We start from the raw sequence: 23,920 nt of genomic DNA, 5'->3' as shown, positions 1-23,920 counted from the left end.
CCCCTGTGTGGGCGCCGAACCTGATGCGGCGACCAGCTCGGGCGCTGCTCACCTCTCAGAGGGTCATGGCCATCCGGGTGATCCGCGGATATCGCACGATCTCCGGAGAGGCGGCGAACCTCCTTGCCGGATTACCGCCGTGGGATTTGGAGGCGAAGGTGCTGGCGCGCGTCTTCAGTTTGCGCGCCGACGCGTGTCGCCGGGCGAAACTCCACTGCCGCGCCAAATCAGTGCGTGGCGGGACGAGCTCCGGCGCGATCTCATGGCTGAATAGCAGCAACGACTGACGCAACCGAGGGCTCGGGTCGCTGTCATTGCAGCGGTAAGTTTCATCTTTGAAGGATGGCTTAAGAGGCGCCACAGCGTCCTCACCTACCGCCTGACGCAGGTGCTTACCGGACATGGGAGTTTCGGTAGGTTCCTGTTCCTTATTGGGCGGGAGGAAACGCCCGGGTGTCATCACTGTGAGGACCGCCCGGAGGACACGGTAGAACATACGGTGGCGGTGTGCCCTGCGTGGGCTGAGCACCGCCAAGTCCTCAGGGATGTGGTCGGCGACGGCGACCTCTCGCGCCCGGCACTGGTACAGGCCATGGTGCGGAGCGAGAGGGACTGGGATGCCGACTCCTCCTTCTGCGAAGCAGTCATGCTAGCTAAGGAGGAGGCGGGGCGCGTGAGAGAACAAACCTCCTCACGCCCCAGCCGTCGCGAGAGACACCCTGGGCGTCGGGGATCGTGTGACGATCTCCGGCCGCCGTAAGTGCGGGCCTGCGGACGACGAGCAAGGGTAGCTCGCCGCCCAAACAGAACCAGACCCGTGCGTGCGGCTCGTCGCGTTCCGCGCGCGCCTCAAAGAGCCATCAGTCCACCACAGATGGGGCCCAGTAGGGCTGATGCCTGATTCGGAGCTGCGGACTACCTAGCGGGTTTACCGGGGCTCCGGGTCGAAAAGCAGGAGAAGGAACGGGGTGGTTTTTAGTCAGTAAGAGTCTGACACTCCCTCTCGCCTTACCCAAGGCGGGAGAATTGGATGCAAAAAAAAAAAGCCACTAAATGGATAATAATAAGATTTAAATTTAGAAATTGAATCTGTAATTTAGGTACCTACTTATCTGATTAATCCAGCCTGAATCCACCACCCAAGTCAAGAATCGTGTTGAGGACTGTGTGGCGTTAGGGTGGCTAAAAATGATACGGTTAGCGGTGGTGCCGAGAACTGTATGGCATTGGATAAAAATGATATGTCGTTAGCGGTTTCCCCTCAAGACTCAGGCGCATCTTGAGAAGAATGTTGCCTTTAATACTATCACGGGCTTCTACAATACATAAAATGCAGGGCAGCACTGTGGATCACGCAGTCGTATACTTAGGTGAGAAACTGTTTGAAGAAGGTCAAGCCTACGTGGCTCTTAGTAGAGTAAGATCTTTGAAGGGACTATGTATAGAGGAGTTGGACTGCAATAAACTAACGGGCAAGAAACCTTGCAATAATGAAGCACTAAATGAATTAAACAGAATGCGAAATAAAAACTAAAAACTAGAAAATAAAAATTGGTAAAAAAACTTTTTAAGTTAAACGGTTTTATGTGAAACATACATTGCAATGTTTAAGATAAATGTACTAAAAACCAAAAAAAATTAAAATAGATACAGTCGTGGGAATTATAAACATATGCATAGACTAGACTAAAATAAAACCGTGGGGCACGTCAATTGTCTACAAATTATCGACTTAATGTGGGATAGAATAATCGTTTAATTCGTCGTTGGGCAGTTGGCAGACGGTGAGGAAATTACTTACTTACTATTTTCTTGCTCATGGATATTCCAATAGTTATACACTCCATGTAAATAAAAGAGATGTTTCAACTAGTTTATTGTTGGACATTCACACTGCTGGCTGGCGAGGAATCGTTTCACTGCTCGTAGTTTGTCTTTAATCGACAAAACATAAGATAAAAGTACTACTCGCTCAACACTATGAAGCCCTAAAACTCGCTTATAATCGAGCTTGCCAACTTGTTTCCAAATTCTAGCCCTACTTATCACACGTCCATCGTTGTCGGTTGAACAACTGCCTAATTATAGTGTAACATTACAAAACAAACATTTTAATCAACGATTGACGTGCCCCACGGTTTTATTTTAGTCTAGTCTATGCATATATTTATAATTCCCACGACTGTATCTATTTTATTATTTTTTGGTTTTTAGTACATTTATCTTAAACATTGCAATGTATGTTTCACATAAAACCGTTTAACTTAAAAAGTTTTTTTACCAATTTTTATTAGTTTTTAGATACATCTAAAAGATGTCACATGACTAATTTTAATCTATAGTTCTAACGGAATGGTCATTATTTTAATGTGTAAGAATACTCTTTTTTTAATAGTTTTAATTTTTATATTTTTAATATTTAATATTTAGCCAAGTAAAGCTTTAAATAGGCGTAATCTTTATACGAACCTACCGAATATTGTTGTAAGTGGTTGATTTTTAGGTGTTTTTATATGTCACATAAACAAATATGTATAACATTATGTTTGTTGATTAATACATGTTCGATTTTTATTTATTTTTCTTATTTTGACCGAACCTCCTAACCCATATTCAACATTTTTAATTCACAATTTAACATTAAAAAACGTCGCATGTGCCACTTCCAACCAAGTTTATTAATAGAAACCTAATTAAAAATGTCGAATCTGTCATAACCGACAGTCGTTCAGTATTTTTTTTAGATAAATAATGTCGCAAGTGCATTTTCTCTTAAAATACAAGTATTTATTTAATTTTATATATTGCATAAAATAAAGATACATATATTTAAGATATATTCTAAGTTTAAAGTTTCTGCGATTTCTACTTTCTTTTTGGGCAAGAAAACAAATTTCAAACTGCTCTACTGAAAAGTGGTCATTTTGAAGATACGACTTTCTTAATTGGGACCATCGATGTGTGCAAGAACTTTTTATGAATACATCACTAATGTATTCAATCCATGGATTGAAAAAAATAATATACCTAAACCAGTCATATTATTCTTGGATGGTCATAGATCACACATGACCCTGCATTTATCAGATTTTTGTAAAGCTAATGAGATTGAAGTTATCTCTCTATATCCTAACTCGACACATCTACTTCAGCCAATGGATGTTGCGGTGTTCAGGCCTTTAAAGGTATCGTGGCAGAATCAAGTGAAAAGTTGGAAAATCGATAATCCAAAACAAACAATGAAAAGAGAGCATTTTGCTCCAAACTTTGAGGCAGCTTTGCGAAACATTGCCACTGATACAATAAGAAACGGATTTCGAAAAAGTGGGCTTTTCCCCTTTGGTCCAGAATACGTCGATATGAACAAAATAAGTTCACACAATCGTGCTACAGTTTCCACATCAGCATTAGAAAAAAAAATTGACACGACAAAACAGTTTATGAATATCTTGGAATCAGAAATAAGAAGCTTGTTCACAAATGAAAAATTGAAGTTATTCACCAGGCTGTACTATATGCCCAGAGCTAACGTTGAGGACCAGCTTCCAAATGAAGATCTGTCGTTATATACCATCTGGGCTAAAACTAAAGACTATTTAAATGAAAATTTACCCCAGAAAGTTGCCGCAACTATCACGGAGCAAGTCTCGCATTCTTCAGAGCCTGAACATGTAACAGAATCCGAATCATTGCCACCACAAACACCTGAGGCATTCGTGGCCGACAATTCAATTTCTACTTTACCTGAACATGTATTGGACGTCTCTGACCACATCTCTGACAAACCATTAATTACAAAAAATTTACAGGGAAGGTACTTTGGACCAAGTACGTCACAAGTTTGTACAGACACGAATGCTTCTGATAATGGCAATCCAGATTTACAAGAAGAGGACATCGGAAGACCTGAATCCGTTCTAGAATTATCGAAAACGGTTTCCAAAGATATTGCCCAGCAAGCAATGCGTACTACTCCAAACAAAGTTTTCACTCCTGAAACAAATGACACTATAGCACAATCCTTGTCTTCCAGTTCCCAAAATATAATAGAGGAAAATATTGAACCTGTTACCGAATCAACGAAAACAATATCAAAAGACATTGCCTGCTCTGCAATATATAGTACTCCTAATAAAGTTCAGAATTCTGAATTAAATAACACTATATCCAAGCCTATGCCTTCAAAGCCACAAAATGTAATGGATGAAAATATTCCATCGCCATTTAAGCGTGCTTTATTTTGGCCAGAACCAGAAATGAAAAAAAGGCGTAGTAAGGAACGTCTTCCTTCGGCAATCACTGGTGAGACTTGGAGAGCATATATGATTAAGAAAGAAAATGAAAAGAAACAGAAGGAAGAAGAGAAAAACAAAAGAATGAAAGAAAGACAAGAAAAACAACTAATAAAAAAGAAGACATCTGAAGAACGAGAGAAAGTTAAAAATAAAAAGAAAATAACAAAAACTGTAAGTAACAAAAGAAAGAGAATTGAATCATCTAGTTCATCAGCAGAAGAAAATGATATTTTTATACCAGCGCATCGTTTATACAGCCGAAGAATATATATCTATAATTAAACAGTGTAAGAAAAGAAAACCTTTACAAGTTTATAAAATGAATAAGGCTGATTTTTATAGCACTGAAAAATTGGAAAAAAATACAACAAATAGAAAAAAATTCACCGACAAAACCAAAGTGAACTGGATAAAGACAAAAGAAATAAGAATTGAAAAAGAAAAAGTATTTTCTATCTTTATGAAACCATCATTGGAGGAAGATTACAAGGAATTAACAATTGAAAAAAAAGTTAAAGGGGAAACACGAAACATTAACATGTCCGATTTCTGTTTGTTGTGGCCGGATGGTAAACCCATTGCTCCAGCCAAATTAGCAGATTTACAATCCATGTATCAGTACATACCTGAGGATTGTCATAAATTTTATAAAAACCTAAAGAGTATGGAGGGAATGATAGATGATGTCGATGGATTTGGTGGTGAACCAGATTTCGAAATGCAAGAGGATGATGAGTATGACGTATGATGATTTTATCATCATCATCAGCCTATAACAGTCCACTGCTAGACGTAAGCTTCCCCAAGCACAAAATTTTATACTGTTTTTTAAATTGTGACTTTGTAATAAAAATATCATAAGTAATTATTAATCTTTTATTTGTGGTTCAGGTTTTAAATATTTATTAAAAAATTAAATTTAGATGTAAAATGATGATGTTAAATTTTGATCATAAAATTAAGGTACAGATGGAAAAAAAGTACCTGGAACGTTTGTGCAAAATTAATTTGAAGCTATGTTCATGTAAATATTAATTATGTTAAAATGTTCCAGTACCAATCATATTTTTTTTTCTTGTTGTAAAGTGAATAGCCTAAAATTAAACATATGATTATCTAAACACAATATAACTCAACAATAAAACCTTTAGTATTGACCTTTACTAGTTAGAATAAAAAAGAATACCATTGAAACGCGTAAATGCTTGTATCTCAAATTCGACTTACTGTGGACTGAAACGTTTTTGCATAACTACGTCCAATTAAACGTTTACTAGTACAAATCTACCGGGTACTGGTACAATTAGCCCTTTATTTTATATTTTTGTGTCATTGTTAAATAAAATTTACACTAATAAAAAAAAAATATATAATATAAAACTAGTATAAATTATCTCTCTAGTCAATTAATTTGTTTTTTTTTAAGTCTTCTAGTTTTCGCATAGCATACCTACAAAGTCAGTAAAGTTCAAAACTTCACGGTTACTGGGCCGTTTACCTTACGTACTATAACTCAATGGCCAACACCAAGAACACGAATAACCAAAAACAGAATCCCGCGAATGCTGTATGTTACCTAACACAATCTTCTACGCAAAGAATTCATCTTTGAACAATGTACACGTTTCTAAATACAAAATACGGAAAATCGACACTCCACATCCTACACAACAGATAACGATAAAACAGCAAACACATTAACACATTTTGATTTGGACAAGCATCACTCCCAATCACTCGTCTAAAAAATCAACATGCTGATTGACAACAACGTAGTTTATTTACACCCAATTTCACTTTGAACCCAGTTATTAATAAACTGTTTACATTGCAATTATCTATAAAATTTTATTTCTATATTTTAATGGATATATGAGGTACCAAGGAGGAAGAGCAAAAGAACAACAATTTACATTACATTACAACAAAGAGCAAACGGTATAGAGTATAGACCAAATTACCAAAGACTAGAGTAAAGGATTTTAAGGATAGACAATAGCATAGACTAAACTGGGACATTAAAGTCAGGACTCCCCCTATGGTACCATTTTCTCTTTGGTCAATCTGTGTAAAGTGTAAAGCTATGGCAACATTTGTTGAACGCTAATATAATTATTATTATTTTCGTCGTTAAAATTGTATTACAAAGAATGTATAATTATTTATCGCAGTAAAATCCCAATAGGCTGCAAGCATTTCGCGACCGACGCGACAGGCCACGACATACAAGTGTATCATTAACTATATCAACTAAATGTATGAAACTGATTTATGTGATGCTTTTAAAACGTACAGAATCTAGGATTTAATTGGTGCTGTCTAGGTTACTAGAGTTCTGGCGCGTTACTACCACGACACTCTGCACTGTGCTAGCTGTGTGCTGTGCCAGTGCTGCGTCACGTTTTTTGGGTTCCGTAGCCAAATGGCAAAAAACGGAACCCTTATAGATTCGTCATGTCTGTCTGTCTGTCTGTCCGTCTGTCCGTCCGTCCGTCCGTATGTCACAGCCATTTATTTCCGAAACTATTGGGCCTACATAGTTGAAACTTTGTAGGATGATGTATTTCGATAACCGCTATTCGAATTTTGAATTAAAATTAAAAATTAAAATTTAAAAATTAAAGGGAGTCCCCCTTTAATTTTCCCACACATGGAATTGATTCAAAAAAAATTTTTTTTCAGCTAACATATCCGTGATTGGTGTATATGGATAGGTCTTTAAAAAAGACATTAAGGTTCCTATAACCATTTTTCGTTAAAATCATACATACATACATACATATCTTCACGCCTTCAATCCCCGAAGGGGTAGGCAGAGGTGCACATTATGGCACGTAATGCCACTGTGTACACCCACTTTTCACAATTTATGTTGTAAGTCCCATGTAATAGGTGGTGAGCCTATTGCCATATACCGGGCACATTTCCAGACTCCGTGCTACCACTGAGAAATTTCGAAAAACCGAAAAAAGCCCAGTAATACTTTGCCCGACCCGGGAATCGAACCCGAGACCCCTTGCCCGGCAGTCGCACTTGCAACCACTCGGCCAACGAGGCAGTCTCGTCGTTAAAATCAACCGTTTGAAAGTTAGGCGCTTCCAAAGTGGAAAAATGAGTGTCCCCCCCCCTCTAACTTTTAAAATAAGAGAGTGAGAAATCTAAAAAAAATATATGCTGTAGACTTCAATAGAAACTACCAACGAAAATTGGTTTGAACGAGATATCATTATTAGTTTTTAAGAAATAAAACATTTTCAAAAACCGCAAATATAACTTTGTCGTTCATACAAACACTATACAAAACCAAGTTATTTTATAACTTTTATATTATGTCATATACTTGCAGTTACGGAACCCTTCATGGGCGAGTCCGACTCGCACTTGGCCGGTTTTTTAGCTTTTACTATAATGCTAAACTGTAGTCTCGATATTCATATCGACTAAATTCAGTTGGTTATGATTTTTTTTTATTAATGCTCATCATCATAGGGATAATCCGATTGTATCCTGTTAGGGCCTAATATTTGCTTTCTTGCTTTTTTTCTCTAGTTTTTGTGGGATCTAGTGGTATTGGGTGAATAATCTGAGAACTTAGCAACCCATTTCTGTCGTTATCTATTATAGTCGAGACTCCAACGATGCCATGTTATTGGCTACTCATTTCAAAATGTCATATTGTCATCCGTTGATCCGTCATCGTAGTGTCAATACTTTCAATCGAAGTTTGTAAACAAAACAACAGATGCGCTAGATAATTTGCCAATGTGCTATGTTCTTGTTGAAAATTATTCATTATACACTAAAACTATACCAGGAGATAAACTACAAGCTATGTGCGTATCGGGTTAAAACAACTTTTTCGATCTAGGCACCAATGGCCAGTGTCTTCAGTTTGAGGAAAATTTGTTCATCTATCATAGTGTAGTTGATTAAGACTAGAAAATTTGTTTGCATCTAAAGACAATAAAGAATTGATATATCATAGTGGTAGTGGTAGAGCAACTGCTGGACAAGTCTCACGATCTATTAGTTGGTAATTTGGTACTTGGTATGAAAAAACATGCTTGTTTCTTTCAGTCATTTTTCAAATATTGTATGCTTTCAGTGAGTAATTTGCATACAATAAAACTCGAAAGGAATTACAAGCGATGATGGTCCAATGGTCTCGGAACTAGCTGGCTGGTTCAGTTATTGCTGGCAGACTAGGTATTATAATTTATAAGTTGGAGAATTGGAAGCCTTGCGGAAAGATAGGTGGCCCTAATAAAGTGATGCACACTGAGGAATCCTAGAAAAAGAGAGAGAGAGAGAGAGAACAATCCTGCTCGCCTTGAAGAGGGCCGTAGAGTGATGTAAAATGACTGTGACGATTTGTACCTGGAGGTGTGTCCCTTATTAAATAAAAACTATATTAATAATTCAAATCAAATAACTCTAAAGGGAAATAAAGAGAATAACAGCCCTAACCATTGGTAGTGTGGATCATACCCCCGCTACCAGTCGGCTCCTATTTAATGTTGTATATTCGTTATAAGTAGTTTTTAAAAATGTAATTTTAGCAGATTTTAAATAAATATATGGATTCAAATAATTATGATAGGTCTGCAGAAATGTTTGTGTCATTAATAAAGAAAAATGTTGAAGAAAACTCCACTCCATCAATTATACAGCCTGCTGTGTCTTTCTCAGTGGCTGTATAATTACATAAATGGGTCGGGCAAGCATGGTTACAATTTACATAATGATTGTGTTTCTGGCACCAGAGCAATGAAACACACCATAACCACCAAGAATTAAACATACAATGATTGCTAATACATATAGGAAGGAGAAACATGATCATGATTCATTCAAATAATTAAGAAATGCCCTTAAACATGTTTAAATATATAGTTTATTAATTTAAACCACATATTTGTTATCATCATGGCTGATGAGAAATAAGCGAAATAGGCCCAGTAGTTAAGCCAAAATGTGCATTATTCTCTTTGAGCTAATTTGAACACTTTACAAATACGACATTATAACAGCCGCGCCGCATGCCCGTTATATTCCTAGACAACTTACAACATTATAGCTCTTCGGTGGCCAAGAAATATGAAGCTGATTCCACAGAATTTTATATGCATAACCACCATACTCAGAGTCATTTAACGGTTACTTAACCCATTCCTTACCAGTTGTTTACCTAAAAGTTTTATTAACGTTTAATTAAAGTTATTATTATTAATTAAAGTTTAATTTATTAAATGTCTCTGAGTGCGGCAGTTAGTATGTTTAATTGGTAAATTAAATATGTAGACCTATCTATATAACATCATTGTGTATCGCGACGCGGCGTACGTCGAATGTCACGCATCCAACCCGTGAATGTAATTAAAACTTGTTTTATTGAGGAGGGAAAGAATGTAATCTTTTAGCATAAAGAGTTTAGACCCTAGCGCATTTCAAAGAGCCCACCACAGACGAGACCCACTAGGGCCTTAGTCTGCTAACTATTACAATTGTGTCAGAATGGTCGATCATTGAGCAGTGCAAGAGGGACGGACCTATGTAGGTTGTATAGCTCCTTCCCTCTGGTGTTTGCGGGTCAAGCCCAATGATATACCGCCATTATCCCCCACTCGATGATATTCTTCCACAGAAAAGGCCTTTTTTAAATGAATAGTAAGTATTTTTATGTATTATGCCTTGGTATTAATGTGTCATTGCATAGTAAAGTAACACCAAAGAGTGAAATAAGTGTAGGGGAAGACATGGGCACCTAAACCAAACCTTAACTATATCCCAGTAGTCCAGTACCCGGAGCTGCGGATTATCTACCGGGTTTACCGGGGCAGGAGGCTTGAAGGGCAGGAGTGGTTTTTAGTCAGTAAGAGTCTGATACTCCCTCTAGCCCGCCCAAGGCTGGAGAAGCCTTTGGATGATTTCCCCCCTTAATAAAAAGAGGTACCTACAGTACTAAAGAGTTTTATTGAGTAGGTTTTAGTACCTTTAAGTACAAAGGCTGCAGCCAGTACCTACATATTGATTAAAGAAACCATTGTGTTGACGTTTGACATTAGGTACTTATGTAACGTCAATGTGAATAATAATTTCATTTTCAATATATATTTTAAATAAAAATGTATTGTAAAAGGAAGAAGATAGAGCAACATGATTTGGTTTATGATAACAAATCGAGGGATGCTATCCCTCAAAGGGGGTATTACTCTGAACTTGTATCAGATTTGACTAAAGATGACCCTACTAAGGATATTTGTACAAAGAAACGAATGAAATTGATATTGCAGGTAGGTGGCTACTCACAGGCTGGAGGAACGTGAGGAGTTACCGCTGTAGGTCAGCGGGGGTTAGAACGGGGAGGTTTCTATTACCCGATTTATTTCATTAACTATGGCCAATACAACACACTTTTACTTCGTAATATACTAGCAGGCAATTAAGGGTGACGCTCTTTTTTGTTAACCGACTTCAAAAAAAGGAGGAGGTTCTCAATTCGACCGTTTTTTTTTTTTTTTATGTATGTTAATTGATATCTCCGGCAGTTATAGACCGATTTGAGAAATTCTTTTTGTGTTTGAAAGAGTACGATGTCAGTGTGGTCATATATTTTTTTTAAAGTCTGACCATAAATGTGGAAGATAATCCAGGGAACTCCTCAAAAATGAACAGAATGTGCTGCGTTTGAGTTTAAGTGATGTATATTAGCTTATTTTTCTTAGTAACCATACAATTCAGGACAGATAGTAGCATATCTGGTATAGAATGATGGGTAGCTTGATGTGCTGTCTGATTTACATGTGTAGGTACCTAATCTGTTTGTGTTTGACAAATGCATATCTCTGGCAGTTATAGTCCGATTTGAGAAATTCTTTTTGTGTTTGAAAGAGTACGATGGCAGTGTGGTTCCATATAATTGTTTTTAAAGTCTGACCATAAATGTGGAAGATAATCCAGGAACTCCTTAAAAATGAGCAGAATAAGCTCTGCGTTTACGTGAAGTGATGCATTAGCTTATCTTTCTCAGTAACCATAAAATTCAGGACAGATAGTAGCATATCTGGTAAGAATGATGGGTAGCTTGTGTGCTGTCTGAGTTACATGACTGTATACCTATGTGGGTATCTAATCTGTTTGTGTGTTTGACAACTGACTATGTATGTAGCTTATGAACAGGTTACTGTTAGCCGGCTCAGCAGAAAAGTAAGGGTATCCGATGCGTGAAATATTAATATTATTCAACGTGCGTTGTGTTTATCCCCGATTCCCCAACAACCCTTAAATTCCTAATCCCCTAAAGGTCGACAACGCACTTGTAACTTTTGGTAGTAGGTACCTTCTCGAAATTTTTACTTTTAGGCTTATAACCTAATGAATAATCACGAGGCTTAATTTTCAGGCTAAAACGGATAGACTAGCTCCTATGCTGGTTTCTTTACCGAAACCGCAAAGAGCAAAACTTCTCCTACCGCCTGGACGCTGGACAACTTATAGAGAAGATGAGAGCATTGTTAGTAGTGATGAAGCTATGTACGTATTTTTAAAGGTCTAAATCTCAGCATATAGGTTATGCTGAAATTTAGACCTTTAAAAATACGCAAAGGTTTTGATGCGGTTTTTTTTTATACTTACATCGAGTGGATTCAAGGGGAAGGTGGATTCAAGGGTGACTGGTAATTAGTGAACGATATTTAAACACATGATTGTATTCATGATTATATGATTATAACTTTCCCAAAAAACTTATTGTAAGTAACAATAACAAAAGAACAAAAACCAACGCGCGCGCGGCGCGCGTCTTTCGCGTGATCAGTTGTTAGTAGCGAGGCGCCCCACGCCCACATTATCGGAAGATGGAACTTTACTTACTTTACTTTATTTTGTAAATGTGATAAAATAAGAAACCAATGAGTACCTATACAAAAAAGTTTGTTTTGGAAAAGTTGTTTGTAATCGTGAGCACAATCACGTGTTTAAAATATCCTTCACTAATTACCAGTCATACATGTATAAAATACACGTATTTTTTACATGGAGAGTGCGTGTACAACTTCGTACAATATCCTTACCTTGTAGTAAATTTTTATTAAACAAGTCTCGTTAGTTACCCACTGTCACATTGTCTTTTCAGCAATTTCCATTTGAGACATTTGTACCTAAACTGCAATTTCTTAGCATTGTATTGCCTAAAGAACTTCCACGATTGGTCAAGATTGAAAGGTTGAGGAGAAAATTTTTAGCAGCAAATGTTAAGGTAGGTATCCTACTGTATCTAGTTTTAAGATTTTGGAAGTCTAATGTTCTTTGACTTTAGATTTCAGGCTATTGATAAGAGTTTTAATCTATCATTAATAGTCATTAATAGTAATGACTATCTTGTCGTCAGTGCATTTTGTGTACGAACAGAATATTATTTATCTGTGTCATTCTTTCATAGGTCTATGTCTATGTGATTAAACACTTTTAAAGGCCACTATTTGAGCCAGTTTAAAAGACAACACAGTCACAGGTTAGAATCAACGAAAGTTCTAGAACACAATGGCGTCGCGACTTAGAGCCGCTGCTGAGGATATCACGACACGTCCGTACGTGTCAGTGGTCGGGGCGCTCTCTCTCCCTCTCCCTCTCGCCGCTCGCACTCCCTGCGCTAGCGCGCGTGGTGGCGGGGGGTCGGGAGGAGTGGTCGCGCTCGCGCGCTCTTTGGGCGTCTGCATGACGCAACTATAGACTAAGTTGTGTTATTTTTTTGGACACCCGCGCTATGAACTTATTTTGAATAAGAAATATCACGATTGATTACAGAAAATGCTTCGTGAGTTAGGCATACAACCCTATTGGTTGTTACCCGTCGAAGAGTTTAAGATTAATGAAATGCAACATTATGGTCTTTATAGTTCATTTCCTAAGCTGGATTTGGAAATATTTGACAACACGGATTTTGATTGCCGGTGAGTTACTAGTTCAAATTTAAAAAAAGAAAACTTTGATTTAACCTACGGATGAGGCAAAACATCATAAGCCAGACTCAATAAGTTCAGACTTATTATAAGTTTAAAATTGTTAATCCTTCGTCCTTGCGTCAAGCAAGTGTGGTGAATTGGTGATGGATGCTCATTCATAAGTATTGTCAACTCAAGTCCTTCTCCGTGAGAGGAGAAGCCTTCGCTTGGCAGTGGACACAGGGACACTTATTGGCTAATGATGCTGATCATGATTGTTGTCATCCAGGATTCCTGAAGAATGGATGTCTTTGGGTATGATTGAAGGGGAACAGTATCCTTGTCCTGGTTTAGCCTTTATTCCCAAAGCTGATGCGAAATCGACTAGAATGAATACCGACTTAATGCGGACCCTCAATAATATGTATGAGGTAAGCGTATTAGTTATTATAGCTACCTATAATATGTCTTATTTTCTTAACTACTGTTAAATAGGGTATGACTAACTTATATTTTAATGTCCGTCTAGTAGATTATTTTAAAATATTAGACACGTAATTTTTATTTACTTATAACATCAAATATTTAAACATATACTTTCGAAGATACTTATATCCATTTGATATTACGCGTGATGTCACTTCTACGTACATTTTTATACTTACATAGAAATGTCGTATTTTCCTCGCCCCAAAGAGCCATCAGACCACCATAGATGGGGCCCAGTAGGGCTCATGCCGACCCGGAGCTGCTTACTGCCTAGCAAGTTATCGGGGCACCGACTCGGTTCAGAAGAAGTAGGAACGGGGTGGTATTAGTCAGTAAGAGTTTGACACTCACTCTTGCCTCGCCCGAGGCGAGAGAAGTCAATGGATAATATTCCCCCCTCAAAAAAGTCTTATTATATTAAGTACTAATAATAAATAATTTGGTAAGGATTATGAATGAGTACTGAAAATAACTGACAGTAGGACGCTTTCAATCAGCCTATCTGAAAGTACGACAGTTTTGCAGCTGACAAGGTGAATTTGCGCCTAGCTTCACTGACAGACAGACTGACGGACAATTAAATTTGACGTTTCAAAAGTGCTTTATTTAGGATTAATTGAAATAAATGCTTCTAGTGGACAAATGTGGCTGCTTTAAAATACGTTGAAAATGTGGATAAATGGGAAGTAATGGCACTAGATGGCACTAAGAGGCACTACACGTGAGTAATATTATTGTGTACTTTGAAACCTCTCTTGATCTTTTACATAAGGGTCAAATAAGCGACAATTAAGCAACGGGTCTCGAGCAGGACGTTTGATTATACAGTTGGACTAAAACTAAGATTTTTAAGACAGACTATATTTTTAAGACAGACTATATTTTTAAGACAGACTATATTTTTAAGACAGACAGACAGGAGTTAGAAATGGTGTAAAATTGATGTCATCTCGTCCCCCGGGGGCCGAGTGTGGTCTATGTTTAGGGGACGAGTTGACACCAATGATAAAAATCTTTTTTTAAGGGGCTGAGGGTCCGAGAGTGGACTAAATGGATTTTACCCCCCTCAAAAAAAAAACCCCTCAAAAAAAGCGTGGTGATTACTTTTTTTTTGTGCGAGAAGAGGCTTTTGCTCAGCAGTGGATACTTATCGGCTGATGATGTTGATGATGATGATGTTTGTAATTATTTATTAGGATTCCTCGTGTACGCCTGATGTTTAAAGCGGATGATCCGGAGACGTTTGCACAACGCGTTAAATTCGCTGTCGATCTTAGAAAGGAGGTTGAAAATAATCTTAGGTAAGTCTTTAATAACTTGACTTCTATTGTAAGTGAGAAAGATAAAAGTGGATTCGCAGTAAATAAAATCAAAAATAATTTATTTGGTACAGCACCAGGCGCAAACACAATACACGCGAAGCAAAAGTAAGAATAAAATAATAAACATAAGTGTGATATACATATACAAAATTTAAAAATATAATCTAATAGATGGCGGGAGTGTATTAAAGTGAGAATTCCGCTATTTAATATTGTGTTAATGGGTCTGAATAGTTAAAAAAAAAAAATAATATCCTTTCGTAGATTCTACTTGTACCTTGACTGCTTGTTACTCGAAGGACTGCCTGGCATACCGCGGCACTATATACCGCAAATAGTAAAAATGGTGTACATTCATCGGCAGGCGAAGGAACTAGACGAAGAACATATGAATTATCTCAAACGTGAGGTAAGATCAATTATGTATTAATTATAATTATATTTATCACGAGCTGCTTATTTTATTGATCGTAAAGTGATGTTTTCAAAGTCAAAGCCAAACTATTTTTTTCAATTAACCCTCAATTAGGCTTTTGGAGTGTCAAATTGAATTGTCTGTTACTCTGTCTATCGGTGCTCGTTCCAAAGTATAGCTTCGAATAAAGAAGAACGAGCAAGAAACTCCATAGCCTTTCTTTTATATCCTTTCTCGATAAACGGATTATCTAAGACTGATGGAGTAATTGGCGCTGCTCGAGCCACTCGCAACACCAGAGAAGTTGCCAGCAGTTTAGGGATTGAGGATTCGGGATAGGGCTTCACACGGTGAAATACTACGCAAGCTCTGTTTTACGGCAGTTTTCTGTGAAGCACGCCGGACAAGCAGACCCATTTGTTTGCGAATCAACGAACATTAGTCTTTTTTATACAATAAGCCGGTAAACGAGCAGACGTATCACCTGATGGTAAGCAATCACCGCCGCCCATGGACATTTGAGACACCAGAGGCGTTTCAAGTGCATTGCTGGCCTTCTGGGGTTAAGAATTTAAGGGTTGTTGGGGAATCGTGGATTGGGAAGATTGGGCCTTCCGTAACCTCACACAACGGAGCCTAGTGTGTCTTCCTTCATCAGTAAGACACTATTTCAGGTGGAACTCCTCTACACCAAGATGGAAGGAAAGATGAAGATTGTCTATACTATACAGAAATTCAGGGATCTGTACAACTTCATAGATGCACCGACGCCAGACTATGTGCCTCCCGTACCATTATTTGGTAAACTTTTTGATACTTTCCAATATTGCTTTTGCAATTGCTGTATTTGCGATTGAAATACAAATGTTGATAGCACTGAGTCAGTGTTTGTACCGATATGTGACACTCGTGTGACGATGATAGAGTAGAGAAAGCATGTCACTACCTAATATCAATATCAGGGGGTAATGCCCGAGAAGTTAGGGTGTTACCACCAATCGATCGATAGTCGATCGACGATGACGAATAATCAATTTTATCATCGATCGACGTTAGACTCTTAGAGTGCTTTTCCTGCGGGCTGTCATATGAGGGATTTTAATAAAAAAAATAACAGAGATCACTTCACTGAGCAATCTCATCCTTTTAAACTGCGATCTTCAACTCGCCTGTTAGGCGTGATGATTATGGCTCCAGCACTCTTATATAGAGGAGGCTTATAGTCCAGCAGCGGGCTGTCAAGGGTTTGATGTATGATTACAGGGAGGCTTCCGTGTGTGATGGAGGATTTCCACGGTCGGGTCAAGTATAACCAGTGGTATTCATTGTACGTGCTGACGGAGTCCGTGTCTTGCATACATCTGGTCGTCGATGAGTGTCTGAAGGTAGGAGGAGTTTAATACCTGTCAGTATCCGAATGGTTTAAACTCCAGTCAACTATATTTACTGAAACGTTAACGTTTCATTAACCACAAGTATGACTTTACTTTGGCCTTGATAATAAATAACATAGCTTTATTTGGTCTTTGATCTGTAGGGATAGGTACTGAATGGGTCTGGAGACGGTGGACTTAAGATGAACATAGAATTGTTACTTTGTCGTGTTTTAATGATACTAAATGAATGGTTTTCAAACCGTCTGTCCGGTGCGGCAGCGGCAGCATTGTGTCGTCGTCGTGTAGTTTTGTGAATATTCTAAGGTTTTTTTTTATAGTATAAGCCGGTAAACGGGTAGACGGATCGTCTGATGGTAAACAATCGCCGCCGCACATGAACACCCGAAACACTAGAGGCGTTACAAGTGTGTTGCTGGCTGTTTGGGAGTTAGAAATTTAAGGGTTGGGAATCGGGAATTGGGAAGGGGTTTAATCGGGCCTCCGGTAATTTAATATGTGATAATAAAAAAATAATTTGGTTACAGGTTGAATCGATGTTATTCTTCACAGCTAATTATGGAAGAAATGCGAGTTTAGCAGAATTTGATGCGGCACAACAGCACTGCACATCAATGGTAACTCTATAGATGACACCGAATATTGCATTCTTGCATTTTTCTGGAGAATTCTCTGAATCTGAGAATTCTCTGAATCGATATCACCCTTCGTAATAGTCCAGTCCAGACAGGACAGGACACCCGCTGCTAATGCATGAGATTGCGGGTTCGAAACCTGTTAACATTCTAAGATTTTAGACCACTGATAAATGGCGAAGGAAAACATCGTGAGGTTATTACTTATAAAAATTATAATAGCCAACCCGCATTGAGCAAGCGTGGCGTTTATTGCTCCTCTTTGCAGCTAGCAGTGGCCACTTAGAGGCTGTTGATGTAACAGTCCACTGTTGTACTTCGGACCTCCTCTATTCAAGAGGCGTTTGCTATAATCTTTACTCGTTTGTTGGAAGTCGTAGCTTAAATATTTCAGGTTTTTCTCGACAAATACTTTTACCTAATCCTGATCCGGGAACCCCTTGTGAACAGAATTACAAGAAGGCAAATTGGCTTATTTATTTGTTCCTAAATGTTTCATTGTTTACAGATGTTAAAATATCTCAACATCTCCTGGCTGAATCAAACCGCACATGCTATAAGGATGTCGTTCCGGGATGTCGGAAAAGGGTAATGTCAATATAATGAACCAATTTGAATAATGAACTGTAATGAACAAAGTCTCATTTAGATCCAAATTAAGAGTTTAATCATCAGAATGTTAGTCACTGTTTAAGTATTTTTGAAAGTTTAAGATTCTCGATCTAAAATCTTTGAAACGATCTAACTTTCTTCGTCAATTAAAAGACTTTTGGTTTACCCCCTTCCTGTATCCTTAGTACGAGTTTGCTTTGAGCGCCGAACGCGCTCTCGTTTCGATTATTTTAAACGTAAAACAAACTCATACTAATGGTACTGATGTTCGTTCGATCTAAGATTTGACACATACTCTTAATCTTGATGACCATACAATAATCTTATTTTGTCCTCAATTACCTCCATTACGGATATATCAAACGAAATGGTTTGATTTGTAGAAATTTGTGCAAAGTTGATGTGTGAAAGACCTCATTAAAACCGTTTAACATTAATAAATATTTTTTATGTTCATGTTACAATTTGATCCGACAACGTTAATCAAATTAGAAATTACTGGCAAAACATATACACATACTTTATATTCTTGAACAGATGGTTCAATATATACGAAAAGAAATGGGAGTTCTATAGAGTCAGTAAGCTCTCAAGATTCATGCAACTTGTCCGGTTTAGAATGCAGGTAAGTGTGTGGAAATCATGAAGATTTTATTCTTTGTTACCCGTAAGACTGTATTCTCACCACATATCGATTCCTTTGGGTAAAAATGTCGTATAAACCATTTTGGCCAAATTGTGTTATATATACCATTTTGTTCAGTTTTTTTTTCTCTATCGATCTGTATATATGAAATGTAGAAATTCGCCCAAAAATGGTTAATACGACCTAGAAATTTTCGGTCATAGCCTCTTAAAAAAGGTAAATTTTCAATGTACAAACCGAATAGTTTTTTTTTGTAGTTTTGTTATGATGTAATGACCACAATTAATATTAACTCAGGGCGTAAAAATAGTCGTTAATTTTAAATGGTTTATAACGTGTTAAATGCATTACCTAAACATAGTTTAAATTCGACGTCGTAAATCCAAAGGCAGGTCGCGACGTTGGTGTATAAACCATAATTATTCATTGCAAAAAACATCTTACGACCAACACAAAAGCTCGCATTTTAAAATAACAAAAACCTAAGCCTAAGAATAATAATAATTGAGTTCCTACTATTGAGAGTAACATGATTGTTTTTTCCATATATTTATTAAACATTCTCTAAAATTACATTTTTAAATACTACTTATAAAATACAAAATAGAATGATATTTAAAAATATAAAAATAGGTCGGCCTGTAGCGGAAGCATGGTCCTAGCTACCGGTGGTTAGGGCTCCAGAGTCAGAAACCTCCTCACAATACGTGCCGTTTCAAGGAGTAGTGCCTTCTGCATCAGGCCCTTGATCCATCCGCCCAACCCTTAAATTGATTGACCCGATGATTTTTCCCCCTTAAAAAAAAGACAGCAGAAAATAATGACCTTTGTTCATTGTCAGTATGCTCTCCGCTACTGTATAGAGCAGTCGATGGCCATGTATCTGAATATGTTGGAGACTCCATGCCTGTGCACATATATCTGTGATGATGATTACGAATGGGACTCTAAAGACCTCATCAACTCCCCCTTCCGCTCCCCCACCACTACTCTCTTTTACTTCCACCTTATGATGTCTGTGGACGGACCTTATTATACCACCGATCCAGCTCAATTTGAGGTAAGACATTTTAGTAGCATTTAAGTTATTTAAGATATCCCTTGAAATTCCAGAAGACAATCATTCATAGCATATTTACATGTTTTAGTCTATGCTTAGAGTTTCAAAAGCGCCTTCCCGGTCTATTTGAAATAAATAATTTGACAAATCTCCGATTCCCCAACAACCCTTAAATTTCAAACTCACAAAGGACGGCAACGCACTTGTAACGCTTTTGGTGTTTCAAGTGTCTATGGGCGGCGGTGATTGACCGTGATTGCTTCAGGTGATCCATCTGCTCGTTTACCGGCTTTTGCCATTAGTTTACCAGTAAAGTTCTTCACAGATTGTAATTCAAAGGCTGTTCCGTGAGATGTTGTACCGCTGCCATTTCATTGCACAAGTGCATCCTATGATCATGACCGGATTGGTCTTCGATAAGGAGCTTTATCTTACATCTATTGGTGAGTGGCGTGAACATGACGTAAACTATATTATACGTTTCGTGACACATACTAAATTAATTTTTATGGTTACTCGGCTTACTCACGTAACTGATTGATGAGGAACTCGACTAGTTTAAAACTATGCTAGAAGCTCATATGCATGAGCAGCATTCGTGTCGTGTGACACCAGTCCTCGTCAAACAGTTACGTGTGTCGATAACCATAATAATTTATTAATGACTACTACTAACTAAAGAAATTACTAATTGCTTGCTGCTGCCCGCGTATACGCCTGCGTTTCCGTTAGATGAAAAGTGTAGTGTTATTCCAGACCACAACATAGCCCTGTTCCAAATTTCCTCCCGATTCTTTCAGCCGTTGACGTTTTTGGGTAACAAACACACAAATTTTCGCATTTATAATATTAGTAAGATTATTTAACAAGTTTAAGTTAAAAAACGGTAAGGCGAAAAGTAACGTAAGAACGAGAGCGCGTTCGGTGTTCTGATTGGTTGGTTTATTGGAGCCAGTCAATCAGAGCGCCGAACGCACTCTCGTTTCGACTATTTTAAACGTAAAGCAAACTCATACTAAGGATACTGATAGTTTTTTTTAACAACTTATTGTTTATTCTTAGGTTTGATGGAACCAAACGTAAACGAAACTCGAGACAGATTGTTGAAGGCGTACAGGAAATGTATTATACCTCTCAAAGCGTACATGAGACAGTATGAGTGTTACAGAGAAATATACATGTTGAACATTGAGGAATACGTGGAGTGAGTATTGATAATCGTGACGAAGCAAGTACAAAAAGAAGATGTTATTAAATGAATTTCCCTTTACCACAATGCGTGACACTTTACGGGGAGCGCGAGACATTGGCAACCACGCCCCTCTTTATTTTCCATCTAGCGGTCCCATACTACAAAAACTTTGCCAACAAAATAAAAGTTGCTTCGCATCGCCACGCCTTTAACCCCCAAAGGGGTAGGCAGAGGTTCACAATATGGCACGTAATGCCACTGTGTACACCCACTTTTCACAATTTATGTTATAAGTCCCTTGTAATAGGTGGTGAGCCTATTGCCATATACCGAGCACATTTCCAGACTCGGCGCTACTACTGAGAAATTTTCGAAAAACCGAAAGAAAACCCAGTAATACTTCGCCCGACCCGAGAATCGAACCCGAGACCCCTTGCCCGGCACACGCACTTGCGACCACTCGGTCAACGAGGCAGTCTATAAAAGTTGCTGTTATGCTATATTGCTTGGATGAGACCACTCATAGTTCAGCACTTCAGCACGCTAAGATTGGTGATTAGCTAACCAATCTGATGCATGCAGTGGCCCTCAGCTTCAGCCCTCACCCCCACCAGTATAGCTAAAGCAACTACAAACTGTATGTCTGCATCGTTGAGGGCATCCCTTGTGGAGTTTGAATTTCGGCTCAGCGGGTCATTAAGGTAGGGCAGCTAGCGGAGACAGACTGGGTTAGAATTTTTTTATCTGAAACAACGTTTGACCACGATCTCACCTGGTGGTAAGTGACGATGCGTATAATTTATGAGGATGGGATGTTGCATAGATGACATATTTATACAAATATTATTGTAGAAACTTCCGTGAGGAGAAACATTCCGCTTCTGAGACAAAAGATGAAGTCCAAATACACTATGATGCGAAACAAGACCTGATATGGAGACTGCCTCAGTTCATAAACATCGGGCCCTTTGCTATTAACGTCGATTCTTTAAAGGTACTTAAAAGTTAAGCAAATCGTTTTGAGATGAAATTATTATTCGTGGGTATAGTGTCAAGTATATTGTTTGTCTTCTTGGTGTAAAAGTTGCAAACAGTGATAGTCCAGGTGGACTGTGAGTTTCCTCAATACATGGGGGTTGCCCAAACTTTCTATGCTCGGCAGGCGGGTAGGCGTCTACGCAACGGCTACATGGTATTCATACATCCAAGTATATTTATATTGTTATGACGGTTTTGCATTCGGGTAAAAAAGAAAAATAAGTGTGGGGGAGCCTTGTTGCCGCATGAAAGACTCGAGTGATGCCACGGCCTCACAGAAAACCGACGTGAAACATTTGCGTTTCTCCCTTAAAACTTAGGCGTTATCATTGTAGCAACTGCTGGTTACCAAACGTTCGGATATAATAAGATCGTTGCTGGTGATGTGGGCTGAAGAGGTGCGACTGGTGGTCGATGACGTCATCACTGCGTACAAGAGCATCATGCGCAAGTTGGGAGAGAAACCAAACACTATTGAACACGTGTTTGAGATTAGGGAATGGATGGAGTCTATACCGTTTGCTTTGAAGACTCAGGATGACATCATGAGGAAGGTTCACTCGGTAAGATTTTACATTCCTTCTAATAAAGAAACTCTCTTTTGATCGTGTAGAACAAGTACCTAAAAATGGCAAACGATAGTGGATGGTTAAATAGATTAGATTAGGATAAGTCAAGTCAGTACTGAACACGAATTGAAGATGATTTAAATCATGAAAACGAACTACATATCACTACATAGTATAAAACAAAGTAGCTTTCTCTATCCCTATGTCCCTTTGTATGCTTAAATCTTTAAAACTACGCAATACATTTTGATGTGTTTTTTTTAATAGATAGAATGATTCAAGAGGACGGTTTATATATGTATAATACATGCATAATATATCACCATTGTACCCATACGAAGCTGGGGCGGGTCGCTAGTTATAGATATGTTGACAATATCCTTAATGTCTTTTAAGTAAACTATTAAAATGGTGTAACTAATATATTTATTCTATTTCCTATTTGCTGTATCACAACAGGATTATGAAGTGCTAGAACATTTCTACATGCCTTTAGAAAACGATGACTTCAGGGCTCTTTGGGAAGCTGTTGGGTGGCCACTACAAATAACTAAACAGGTACTCAATGAGCGTTTCTGAATACGATGCCGTCACTGCGCCGCCAACATCCCTCTGTTTAATTCATTCCGCGCGCACATTCATACACGATGGACTGGAGAGATAATAGGAGTCAATAACTCCTGCTATCATCGTTCTTTTGCTTCCTTATTGTTTTAAGCGATTTAATTTAATACACGGAATATGTAATCTTACCATGCTTATTCTTTATCTATAATATAAAACCGGGTTTTTCTTCCTGACGCTATAACTCCAGAACGCACGAACCGATTTCCACAATTTTACATACGCTGGAAAGGTCTCGGGCTGTGTGAGGTTTATAGCAAAAATTTCAAGAGAATAGCAGGAAAACAGGGAAAATCAATGGTGGTGAAACGGAGTTCGCAGGGTTTGCTAGTTCTTTCATGAAATAAAATTTCTTAATCATTTTTCGAATGTTTTGTGCCAAAGGTGGACGAAACGATCCTCTTCCTAGAGGAGGAACAGGAGAAGTTCTGGAAACTCCACCAGCAGGATGAACAAACTCTATACGATAAGATTGACATGTTCACTGCGCAGTGTATGACGCTCACGCTGCAAAACGACTTCTCTAAGGTAAGCTGAATGAGTCACTTTAATACGTGAGACCCAATTACCCCCCTTGCCAATCTTCCCAATCCTCGATGCCCCAACAACCCTTAAATTCCTAACCCCCAAAAGGCCAGCATCGCATTTGGAACGCCTCTGGTGTTTGAAGTGTCCATGGGCGGCGGT

The 23,920-nt window shown here is 38.3% G+C and overlaps 2 protein-coding genes and 1 pseudogene across 7 annotated transcripts in view; all 3 read left to right on the top strand.

Annotated features, from left to right (window-relative positions):
- Window positions 1-262: 262 nt before the first annotated feature.
- On the top strand, window positions 263-1,011 carry LOC126911079 (uncharacterized; annotated as a pseudogene).
- Window positions 1,012-3,515: 2,504 nt separating this feature from the next.
- Window positions 3,516-5,043, top strand: LOC126910999 (101 kDa malaria antigen-like). The gene is made up of 2 exons (XM_050695709.1): window positions 3,516-4,466; window positions 4,957-5,043. Exons 1-2 carry the CDS (start codon window positions 3,516-3,518, stop codon window positions 5,041-5,043), a joined length of 1,038 nt encoding a protein of 345 aa, XP_050551666.1.
- A 2,796-nt stretch (window positions 5,044-7,839) lies between these two features.
- Window positions 7,840-23,920, top strand: part of LOC118271040 (dynein axonemal heavy chain 1) — a 65,580-nt gene continuing 49,499 nt past the window's right edge. The window contains exons 1-21 of one of the 6 annotated variants that reach the window (XR_007705652.1): window positions 7,840-8,128; window positions 8,401-10,588; window positions 11,698-11,808; window positions 12,430-12,552; window positions 13,101-13,246; window positions 13,527-13,668; window positions 14,362-14,447; window positions 14,923-15,027; window positions 15,313-15,457; window positions 16,138-16,264; window positions 16,727-16,848; window positions 17,385-17,474; window positions 18,001-18,080; window positions 18,642-18,729; window positions 19,592-19,810; window positions 20,136-20,253; window positions 20,873-21,014; window positions 21,855-21,996; window positions 22,376-22,603; window positions 23,069-23,167; window positions 23,618-23,761. Coding sequence is in view for 4 of the 6 variants with exons in the window: in XM_050696082.1 (XP_050552039.1) it covers window positions 10,421-10,588; window positions 11,698-11,808; window positions 12,430-12,552; window positions 13,101-13,246; window positions 13,527-13,668; window positions 14,362-14,447; window positions 14,923-15,027; window positions 15,313-15,457; window positions 16,138-16,264; window positions 16,727-16,848; window positions 17,385-17,474; window positions 18,001-18,080; window positions 18,642-18,729; window positions 19,592-19,810; window positions 20,136-20,253; window positions 20,873-21,014; window positions 21,855-21,996; window positions 22,376-22,603; window positions 23,069-23,167; window positions 23,618-23,761 (2,625 nt within the window). In the remaining 2 variants the exon portion in view is untranslated. Of the gene's footprint in view, window positions 8,129-8,272; window positions 8,325-8,400; window positions 10,589-11,697; window positions 11,809-12,429; window positions 12,553-13,100; window positions 13,247-13,526; window positions 13,669-14,361; window positions 14,448-14,922; window positions 15,028-15,312; window positions 15,458-16,137; window positions 16,265-16,726; window positions 16,849-17,384; window positions 17,475-18,000; window positions 18,081-18,641; window positions 18,730-19,591; window positions 19,811-20,135; window positions 20,254-20,872; window positions 21,015-21,854; window positions 21,997-22,375; window positions 22,604-23,068; window positions 23,168-23,617; window positions 23,762-23,920 lie in introns of those variants that run through there. The other 5 variants (XR_007705651.1, XM_050696082.1, XM_050696083.1 and 2 more) reach the window with 5 other exon arrangements.

Source organism: Spodoptera frugiperda, chromosome 9, assembly GCF_023101765.2.
Source record: "Spodoptera frugiperda isolate SF20-4 chromosome 9, AGI-APGP_CSIRO_Sfru_2.0, whole genome shotgun sequence".
Taxonomy (NCBI): domain Eukaryota; kingdom Metazoa; phylum Arthropoda; class Insecta; order Lepidoptera; family Noctuidae; genus Spodoptera; species Spodoptera frugiperda.
Note: the sequence above shows the minus strand (reverse complement) of the source record. Positions and strands in the feature narration are given on the sequence as shown.